Genomic DNA, 10,963 nt, shown 5'->3' with positions numbered 1-10,963 from the left:
GACACTATTACTTTATCATTAATATTTCACGTATTTTTATTCACATTCGAACTTTTTACTGTTTAGTTTTAAACCTCACCGAATCCGAATGGACTAACTGTAGTTTTTTTTTAAATCAAATGTGGCACCTTGAGCACAACCCAGAAGGTAGCAGCATGCAGCGATACGGAGGACATCTGCCGCAAAATCATCGACGAAGAAGAATAGCAGGAAGCACAAGCGAGCTGCCCGCCAAATTTGTTTGGAAACATTGTCGGTCCCCTTTTAGTCCGACAAACTATGAAGAATTTGGAAGTGTTTTCCACATAACAGCAAATCGTTTTACCGCGTCAACAATGAATTCAGCTGGAAAAGGTAATACATTTATATTGATACGTGTGACATTCACTGAACGGACAGTGCTAGTTAAATGACTGGCTTCAAGTCCACTACGACCTTTAAGTGGATAACGACTGAGTTATGGCAACTTGGCACATGGATTGTCTCTTCTGTTTGTAGTGGTAAACATTACTTAATTATGCCCTACGTGTCAAATAGATGTAACTTGTTAAGATTTATCGTGAACAATTCCTTCGATTTTGTTTCCAGGATTTGGCGATTCCAACCATTCTGCTGGCAGGTAATGAATCGCACGGGACTCATCATTAAACAATAGCCTTATTTCCTGTAACTGTCAAATCAAACATATTAATGTTACTCACGTAATTGATAGCCATTAAAACACAGTATCATAGTCAGACATCATCATTAAATGATCAACGTCCAGGCATAGAGAAACAGGTTACACAGTGTAATGCAAACAACAGTATGCAAAAATACAGTTGCACCAATATAAGCACGACCAAAACACCCCAAAAAAAAACATTATACAAGAGGCACCTGTATTAAAGTCTGTGTTACATTGTGTCCTTCCTTCAGCTGTGACAGTGATTCGATTAAAGTTTTCGTCCGAGTACGACCTCTGATCAAAGGCACCGGACTAACCACGGATGGCGATCAGAGCTTGTGTCTCAAAGTCACCTCACCGAACACCATACGTCTGCTCGCCAAACCGGAGCCGCGAACCTTCACCTATGATCATGTTGCCGACATGGACACATCACAGGTTTGGGGGAGTTATTCTTATGTTACTGTTCCCATACTGGACTGTCTTTGTAAAATGAACCTTGTGTGTCATTCTTCAACAGGACTCTGTTTTCTCCAGTGTGGCCAAAAATATTGTGGAGTCTTGTATGAATGGATACAATGGAACAATATTTGCCTAGTAAGTTGACAACATTTTCAATAGCACACAATACTATGTGATCATCGTCGATGATTCATCGGCAATGTGTTTAAAGGAGTCTTTTCTTTGCTGTTTAACATTAAAATAAAAGTATGTTTTCCATAATATATCCCGTAAAATATTTGCTGTCCCAGTTGGTAAGTCAAGATTGCTCATTATCTATTCTATTTCTTCTGCAGTGGACAAACAGGATCAGGAAAAACATTTACAATGCTTGGTGAGAATTTGGGTGAAATTTAATGTACTGTTGATGTTGTACAAATAACAAATAATATAGCCATTATATTCCACTACCAGGACCCTCTGAGTTGGACAACTTTACAGATGAACTGCGGGGCGTTATTCCTCGTAGCTTTGAGTACCTGTTCTTTCTCATCAATAAAGAAATGGTAATATTAAGCGGCGCCATTTCCTCACAATGTACATGAAGTACAGATGTTGTCTTATTACAGGTCTCTTTGATCTTTTTCCCTTTCAGTCTCAGTCCAAAACGTTTCTCTGTAAATGTTCGTTCATCGAGATTTACAATGAACAAATCTTTGACCTCCTGGACACGGCCTCTGCCAGCCTCTTTGTCAGAGAGAACATCAAGAAGGGTGTGTTTGTGGAGGGTGCAGTGGAGAGGTTTGTCAGCTCTGCTGCTGAAGCGTACCAGGTTGGAATTTATAATCCAATGAAAATGTACCTTGCGATTGTTTGTTTTATGTGTAAGGTAATGATGACCTGTGACTTGTAGGTGTTGTCTCGTGGCTGGCGTAATCGCAGAGTGGCCTCCACTTCTATGAACCGCGAGTCTTCCAGATCTCATGCTGTGTTCACCATGACTCTGGAGTCCAAGGAGTCCATCAATGAGGTGGTGAACATTCGAATGTCTCAGCTGAACCTGGTGGATCTGGCTGGCTCAGAGAGGCAGAAAGACACACACACTGAAGGCTCCAGGCTCAAGGTGAAGATTCTTGCTTGCTTCTAGGATCATTCTGAGGTATTACAAATTGTCTCTTAATTCGCCGGTCGCCAACTATTTTCAAGCCCCAGACCAATTTCCCGTAAAAGACGAACTGGCATCAAAACAAATCCAACTAATTGTTAAAAATACAACTCACCATTATGCTGAATGTGGTTGTTGTAATGAATGGAGGATAGGGCCGTCACGATCGAATAATTTTAGAATTGATTATTTTAGTAATTATTTAATCGATTAGGCAAGCAGAACAATTGGATATAAATGTATTTTGTATTAAAGTTTGCTGCAAAATAAAATTTTAACCCATTATGGTTTATTAACTGATGAAAATAAATAAGAACTAATCAATCTCACACAAGAGGGAGTGGTTTATTTTTTATTTTTACACGTCCGAGGCTACTTAAGGTTAAACTACATGACAATAATATGTTATTCATATTTCATCTACAACTACTTTCATAATAATTTAAACAGACAATTTTTTTCCATAAATTTATTTTGATTTAGTTACTGATTTAGTCTGTAACATGTTAAACATTTTTTTTTACAAAGTAAAAGCAGATGTTTGAAAATGTTTTAACAAAAAGATAATCAGTCTGCTTTCATTTCATTTCTGTGGTCCAGCAGAAATGAGAGATTTACTGTTGAGAGGCTGAAATTAGAAGATTGGGAAAATTCTAAGTTAAAAAACAGCCCTAAATGATTACTTTATCAAAGATATTTGGAGATTAATTATTATTATTTTTTATAGCTTTAGTGGGAGTTGTGCTCTTGTTTCTTCTCAATTAGCTGATCCAATAATGGGTAATGGGAGACAATGACACCCGGAGTGCATGGCGCATGTCTAGTCTACTTTGTAATTTTGTTTTGGTTGTCATCTTTACAGATATATATATATATATATATATATATATATATATATATATATATATATATATATATATACATACATACACTTTCCTTTTTTTGTCTCATCGTTTCTGCCTTTTCCCCTTTCCACAGAAACCCTTCAAAGATGTTTGTTTTTTTTGTTTAGTTTTTTTCTAATTTTTGCAAGCTTGTGGGCTCACTTTTTTGCCATAATAATATGTGACTGATATGAGCTGACTTATGTACAATTTAAGGAACAGACTAATTCAGTCCCTGTGCCTGTGATTGGGGACCGCTGTCTTAACCGAATGCGACTTTGTGCTCTGCTTTTCCTGCAGGAGGCCAGCAGTATCAATCGCTCCCTCATGTGCCTTGGTCAGGTGATCATGGCTTTGGTCGATGTGTCCAATGGGAAAAACCGCCACATTTGCTATAGAGACTCTAAACTAACCTTCCTGTTACGGGTGAGTTGCTTAAGAATCAAAATGCAGTTAAGGAGCCATTTTTGTAACAACTCATTTTCAAAGTTTGGAAGATGGAAATATGTACAATAAGTTTTTGGTTTACGACAGAATTAATTTCCTACAGCGGTGACATAATCCAAATTTGTACATAAATTGAAACGTGGTGTATCTTACACAGTGGTTAACTCCTAATTACATTGAATGTTTGTAGGGAATACACTATTAGGCCATTGAAATAAAGCAATCAGGTAAAGGAGCGTGTCTGCTTATGCTACGTTTCTGCCACTTGTGCAGACCAGTTCATTGCACACTGTCCGTAACATCTAAAAGGTTGTATATCAGGACTGTCAATGTCATTACATTAAATAACGTTGAAGACTTTCTGACATTTCAGGACTCTCTCGGGGGAAATGCAAAGACCTATATCATAGCTAACGTTCATCCTGGATCAAAATGTTTCGGTGAAACATTATCAACGTTACAATTTGCCCAGAGAGCAAAGCTGATCAAGAACAAGGTGTGTTATTTAAAAAAATATAATGTTGTATCAGATGAAGCCAGGGTGATTTTAACATTAATGTATAGCACTTAAGAAATTGTTTGTTATGATTTTTACAGGCCATTGTCAACGAAGACACGCAAGGAAATGTGAGACAGCTGCAGGCTGAGGTGAAAAAGCTGAAGGAACAGCTTCTGCAGGCTCTCTCATCTCCGCAAATGGATTATGGGAAAGATGGAGCACCTGGAGGACAAGGGCTCCCCGTCTCAAGTAATACTCACAGCACACTTGCGCATTATGCAATTCATTATTTTCTGATGTTTTGTCAAAATATCACGTTCTTGTCTCACCAGAGCTGTCCATGGATGCTAAACATGTCTCCTGGTACAAAGCCAGGTTTACGGCTGCTGTTCGTTTGTGGAAGAAACAAGAGGAAGAGAAGGCGGTATTGCACATTTTCTTTTTTTTAAGCAATTACTCAAACAAGACAATCGATTTTCTTGAAGCTTTATGAAGGGTTTACTCATCCATTACATTTTGGTGAGGTTTTTGGATAAAGGTGGGAATGTATGAAATGTTATTTTGTGCTCTTTGTTGTTTTGAGAGCGTTTTGGGATTTTTTTTTTCCATAACAATGAAAGTTTACCGCTAACCAGTCAACAAAACTAACACTGGTCTCCCCTTTTTGTAAAATGCGGGAATCACAAAGCTGGAACTTGGGATGAAGGGGGATTTACTGTATTGTTTGACTGTGCCCGCAGGTTCTGCTAAAGAAGGCTTCTCAGCTGGAGGAGGCCTGGACTCAGAAGGACAAGTTCATCCACTCCAGTCGCCTGATCATCAAATTCCGAGAGGATCATATCAGTCGCCTGGAGAAAAAACTCAAGGCAGAATGTGGCGTACTTGCAGACGTTGAGTCGCAGGCTCTCATTGAGCAGCTACAAGAAGAGATTAGTATTTTACGAGACCAGGTAGAAGATTTTTTTTCTAACCTGACTACTGCGTCACACTCCATTTTTCCACACGACATTCTTCTGTTCATGTTTGCCCTCAAGATTGAACATCACCCCAAGATGACTCGCTATGCAGCCGAAAACTACAGCCTCAGAGAGGAGAATCGTCAGCTTCGCTCCCTTGAGTCAGTGATGAAAGCTGAAGAGGAAGCCGCACAAGTTGCGCAAGAGCTCGAAGAAGTTTTCCAGAGGGCCATGGAAGCGGAAAAGAACGGAGAAAGTAAGTATATATAGATATCGATCAGAGCGTATTTCAGAGTATTTGTGACAAATTTCTTGCCACTTCACAGCTCCAGCCGGCGCTTCAGCCTCATTTGCTACAGATGCTCTTGCAATGGAGAAGCTAAAAGCTCAGCTGCTTCAAAAGCAGTCAGACTTTACAGCAGTTCTACAGGCCTTTGAGGAGTACAAGGAAATCACCAAGTAAGTAAGAAGGGATTTTTATTCTACAATGATGGGAATCGTGCTGAAAGCCAAACGTTTTAGAAGTAATGCCTTCTCATAGAAAGTGAACTGTGTTGAACAACAAGTTAGAGTAATCATCCGCTGTTTGCTGGTCCTGCAGCAAAAAATGAAAAAGCGCAAGTCATTGATGCCGCCACGCCTTATTAAACAAAATGACTTTTTAAGCAATTCAAACTTCTCTCATCACTCAACAGTGTGTCAAGACAAGCGGAAATAAATCCAAAACTTTCACTTTAACAACCCAGAATAGTTGGCTTACTTCAGCTAAAACTGTATTGGCTTTACACAACGTTTGCCTCGAGACTAAAATATTGGTTATCATGGTGGAAGTCGGCTGTCATTGCTGGTAATCAAAGAATCTTGGCCAGTGACATAGCTCTGATGTTCAGTGAAAGTATTTATTCATTTTTTTTTTTGTGCGTGTGTTTTTAAGGAAGCAGATGTCTCAGTTAGAGTCGGACAAACGATACCTTGACAAGTCCAACAGGCATTTGGAAAACATCTTGGAAGCCACAAATGCCTACAAAAAGCAGGAAGTCTCTGAATTGAACAGAATTCACGTCGAAACTCTAAAGGTGATTTCTGGAGCCTTTAACTTTGAGTTTTTAAATATCATTTTATAAGTTGCAAAAAAAATGGAATTCATAAGTAGTGTTTTCTTCTGCTACTATAATTTCTCTTGTTCACTGCCTTCTTCAACCATCAGATTCTCACTACACCCACCAAAGCATACAACTTGCGCTCCCGTCTCATACCACTGTCCAGCCCAGAACATTTGAACGGCAGCATCAACAATCTAGATGACATTTTGGCCGAGCAATTTCCTTCCGACACGACCGAGATGGCCCTGACTGAAGAACTGCGGCAAGTTCAGGTAATCAAAATTGTTGTGTGGACTAGAATGTGTATTGTGAGATTCAACACTTAGTTTGGTCTTCTCTCAGGAGCAAACGAGTCAGGTTCGGGCCCAGCTTGGGGAGGAGGAGCTCAAGAACAGCAAGCTGCTGCAGCATATTGCAAAACTTGAGGAGCAGATCCACGTTATAACACAGGAGTCTGGACAAAAGGAGGAGGTGAGATATTTCATTGTTTTGGGTACATTATTTAATGGTGTCATTTGAATCACGCATTAGTCCACTTTTGGGGGAAATTTATGAAGCTAGAATAATGGCTTACTTTTATCCTGACACAGCAACTTTCAACTGAGCGCGCTAACAAGAACAAAGATCATCGAAAACTGCAGGAGACCATCAACAGCCTGCAACAGAAACATCAGTGTGAACAAGAAGCTGGAGAAGGTGCCGTTTCGGCCAAGTGTTTTGAAAACTCTTTTTCAAAATGATCACTGGATGTGTGTTTCCCCACTTTCAGTACTGAGAAGTGAAATCCGAGATCTACGGCTGGTGCTGCAGTCGTCCGACAAGGAACTGGCCATTGTGAAGGAGGAGCTAAGAGACAAGCAAAGTGAGCAGCAGAGACAAGTGAGCCAGCTCTCTAGCAGTCTGATCACCTCGCAGCTCCAGCTCGACAAAGTCCAGTAAGGAGCCATCCGTGTGGATGCGTTGTCTGATAGTGTTGCCCAACAGTCTTGCCTAAGCAATGTTGTCATGTCAGGCTGGATTGGGAGCAGCTTCTGGAGCAGCACCGCACTCTGCAGGATTCTTTTGACCAGCTGCAAGCCGAGGCAAAGTTTGATGCGGATCATGCGAGACAGCAGATGCAGGACAGGCAGCGGGAGATCAGCCAACTGCAAGCTCAGATTGCAGTCAGTGGACTTGTAAACCGCAACCATGTCTTCCCAAACTGAATTGTTAAATAAGTCATATCATGATGGGTTTTTTTTTTTTGTTTGTTTTTTTTCTGCGATAGGAATTAAATAACTCTCTCGAAACAGAGCAAGAGCACACTAGCACCCTGACTTACCAGTTAAGAGAGAACAGAGAAAATACATCAAAGTAAGTTTGAGGATGTTCTTCATTCAAACATCATTTGGAAAAACTTATAATTACTGTTTTCTGGCATATTTTAAGAGAACTTGGAGAAACGGCTGAGGAGAACACAAGGCTGAGTAAGCAAGTGTCAGACATGACAGTGCAAATCCAACAGAAGGTGAGTCCTTTATTGTATTTTGGTGGAACAGGAAGTTTGTGAGACCATACTGACACTTAGTGGCATTGAATGTTATTGCTGCAATTGGAATTGCATTTCTTTGATACATTTTTTTATATAATTGATTTTTTTTTTAATTGACCACTCTGACTGCTCTTTTGACTGCAGTACCAACCTTTCATATGTCATAAGGTCCATAGCAAGAAGTGATCACAAAAGAGTCAAAGAATGTGAATCACAACAACCATTATGATTCTCACTTATCTGAAGGTATTTTTCTTTGGAGGTTTTGTTGCATCTTGCCCTTGACCATGTCATTTTCATGTCAAAGGTCTCCAAACTTGATCATCTGCAGCAAGATCTTCATACTGCCAATGAAACCATAAAAGGCCTGGAGCAAAAGGTTGAGCAAGACAAAGTAAGCCCCAGTGAATTATTGTCCTTTTCTACATGTTTCCAGCTCATCTGCCGCTTGTCTCAATCTCTTTTCTTTTCATCAGGACGTTGTGCTTGATCTGATCAACCAAACCCGAGACCTCCGCTGTGAGCTCAATGGCAAGGGGCAAACCATTGCACATCTGTCAGAAGACATCAGAGATATTACTGTACTTGAAACCTTATTCCATTTCACCTTTCATGTCTGATCACAGTTAGTTAGTTAGCGGATTATGCAACAAAAAAAAAACTGAAGGGGGAAAAAAACATCGATTTGACAGATTTTTGTGTAAATTTTGTATTTTTTTTATTTGGGATAAGAAATTAACACGAGTATTTACATGACCTTGATTTGCCTTCCCTTCTGTCTGTCGACTGTCTCTCCTCCAGGCCAAGTACAACACTGCCTGCTTGGAACGGAATGGCATCGGAGAGCAAAACACCAAGATGCAAGAAGAAATCACAGAACTGAAAGAAGCCTTAGCGCGGGGTAGTGCATCTAACAAAATAGAGGTCAGTGTGACTGTATTTAACATCATTCCCATCACGTGTAAGTGTAATAGATTTAAAAAAAAAAAAAAACCCATCTGTGTGTGTGTGTCAGGTTGAAGTACTGCAGGATGAGATGATATACGCAAATGAGGAGGTCGTACGACTTACAAAGGTTTTAGATGAGCACAACAACCTCCTTGAAGCTGCTCAAGAACAAGCCGCTCAGAAGGACGTTGTGATCCAGAATCTCCAGCTGAAGGTAATTGTCTGTCCACACGTGACAAAGCTGACTTCTTCCGGTTGATGGCTTGAACAGGGATCCCCCATGGTGGCAGGCGTCAATCCTAACCGCTTGGCAACGGCTGCCAAATTTGATTTCCTGATTCAGATGATCTATTTTTTATGTAATTTATGTGTGGCCCAGGTGCAACAGCAGCACGAAGCTGTGGAAAAAACGATAAGAAATGAAGCTCTCAAGCATAGCGAGTCAACTTGCACTCCTAAAGCGATACCTAAGGTAACTGAACCTGCTTTAATAGTCTCTACCTGTGCATGGTTGAATAGTTTGTTGTTACACACCCTTTTTTGCTCATTAAAGACCCCCTGCACACCGGGAAGCTTTAGCCGAGATCTGACCCAGGTCCTTGAGAGTCAGGAGAGGGAACTGGAGAATCGACGGTCCTCCATGATGACCATGGAGATTCTCTTGGCAGAGCTTAATGCTGAGAGAGCGGCCAAGAATGAGGAGATTCGACGGCTCAAAGTATGTACCGTAAGGGGTGCATACTTTCACTTTCGATAATCGTTATAACCTTGTTTAATTTTAAAATGCCCAAATCCTCGGAATTGTCTTGCTGTCCAGGTTGCGCTCACCAAAGGGATCTGCACAATCACATTCATTTATCATGATGTGCAAACTCTTAAATTGATAACATTCAATTTAATTATGTTGTTACTCTGCGGTTATTAAGCGCCATAAGTGTGATGATTGCCTTATTGAGAAACACATTCCAAAGATTTTTCTTGGGTTTTTCTGGGCAGCTGGAACAGATTATGGAAATTCCATTCATTTCAGTGGGGAAAGGTGATTTGAAATGCAAGTGTTTTGAAACACAAGCTTGGTCACTTCTCAAATTAGACTTGCATCTCAAGGCCCATGAATAATGTTTTCTTTGTCCTCAGACCCAGCTGACTGAGAAAGAGGTGGTCCGCATGGAGATTCAAGGCTTGCTTGATCAGTTTTATACCCAAAACCCTCAGGGTGGAAATTCAAACAGGTTGAGTTGATTCATCCTTGGCAGCACACAGTGTTGAGGAACATTAATGATGTTTTACTGTCCAAATTACAGTGAGGAGCTCATTAATGGCATCAAGCAATCTGTTCTTAAAGAGCTACAAGAAGAACGAGAAGAGAAGGTCTGTATTTTTGGTCCTTTTGATTTGAGACGTTTTTAGATGTCTGCATTATTCCTGTGTTTGACTTGTACAGGAGAAAGTGATGGACAGGCTGTTTGACACTCAAAAAAAGTAAGACACCAAACCCTGCTTTTAGTTTAATGGTGTACATGTTTAACTCATCAACTCCTTTATATGTGCTCAAGATTGAACATGTTTATTCCCTCTGTTGCTTAGAATGCAGGCCCAGGACTCCATGTTGGCACAGTCTCAGACTTGTGTCCAGGAGCTTACCACAGAACTGCGAAATCGCTGTCTAGAACTTAGAGAGCTGAGCCAGAGGGTACAGGAGGAGGACAAGCTCCTCAAGGTCGGAGTTGATGTATTTCTTCAGGTCAAAATCATGTGAATAATATTTAGCACACTGCATTGGTGATTTGAAAGTGACTCGTCTTCCAGGAGAATGAGGTTCTCCGGAAGCAGAATGTTCAGCTGTCTGAGGAGAATGGGAAACTGGTGGGACACAAGAACCACAAACAGAGGATTGAATATCTGGTCAAGTTAAAGAAGGACAACACCAGACTGCAGGCGGTGAATATAATTTGCGTCTTTTATGGTACATTTAAGTAGATCTTCTAAATGATACTTATCTTGTGTGTGCTCATGTGATTTCAAAGGAAAACGAAAAACTTCGATCAGAGATGAGCTTAATGCCAGACAACGCTGGATCTTTGCTGTGATGCTTGAAATCCGTGCCTCCGTAAAAAAGAAATCTTCAGTTCACTTGAAATGGCATTTTTTAAATAATTATTTTTGTCATTTGTACATTTTTAACATTTTGTTACATTGACTGACTATTTTCTGTCATTTCTTTCGTTTTGTGAGTCCTAAAACTATCAGAAGCTATGCCAATAAACAGCACCAGGTCGTGTACAATTGTGTGGTTGATTATTTCAAGTTGCCCAGTGTTGC

The 10,963-nt window shown here is 40.2% G+C and overlaps 1 protein-coding gene across 1 annotated transcript; it reads left to right on the top strand.

Moving 5' to 3' along the window:
- The first annotated feature begins 152 nt into the window (after positions 1-152).
- Positions 153-10,927, top strand: kif15 (kinesin family member 15). Its single transcript, XM_088303838.1, has 35 exons — positions 153-354; positions 589-619; positions 919-1,105; positions 1,188-1,264; positions 1,465-1,502; positions 1,583-1,674; positions 1,764-1,940; positions 2,022-2,231; positions 3,458-3,583; positions 3,978-4,100; positions 4,202-4,352; positions 4,436-4,527; positions 4,844-5,053; positions 5,138-5,315; positions 5,386-5,518; positions 5,994-6,135; positions 6,267-6,434; positions 6,505-6,633; positions 6,753-6,858; positions 6,932-7,097; positions 7,175-7,325; positions 7,430-7,515; positions 7,591-7,669; positions 8,001-8,087; positions 8,170-8,274; positions 8,495-8,617; positions 8,709-8,855; positions 9,021-9,113; positions 9,195-9,359; positions 9,779-9,873; positions 9,946-10,012; positions 10,086-10,123; positions 10,229-10,361; positions 10,451-10,582; positions 10,669-10,927. Exons 1-35 carry the CDS (start codon positions 156-158, stop codon positions 10,729-10,731), a joined length of 4,299 nt encoding a protein of 1,432 aa, XP_088159964.1. The 5' UTR covers positions 153-155; the 3' UTR covers positions 10,732-10,927.
- Positions 10,928-10,963: the final 36 nt, after the last annotated feature.

Source organism: Idiotropiscis lumnitzeri, chromosome 1 (genome assembly GCF_059441095.1).
Source record: "Idiotropiscis lumnitzeri isolate Australia: NSW breed Sydney's pygmy pipehorse chromosome 1, RoL_Ilum_1.0, whole genome shotgun sequence".
Lineage (NCBI taxonomy): Eukaryota > Metazoa > Chordata > Actinopteri > Syngnathiformes > Syngnathidae > Idiotropiscis > Idiotropiscis lumnitzeri.
The sequence above is the reverse complement of the archived record's forward strand: the minus strand, read 5'-3'. Positions and strand labels throughout refer to the sequence as shown.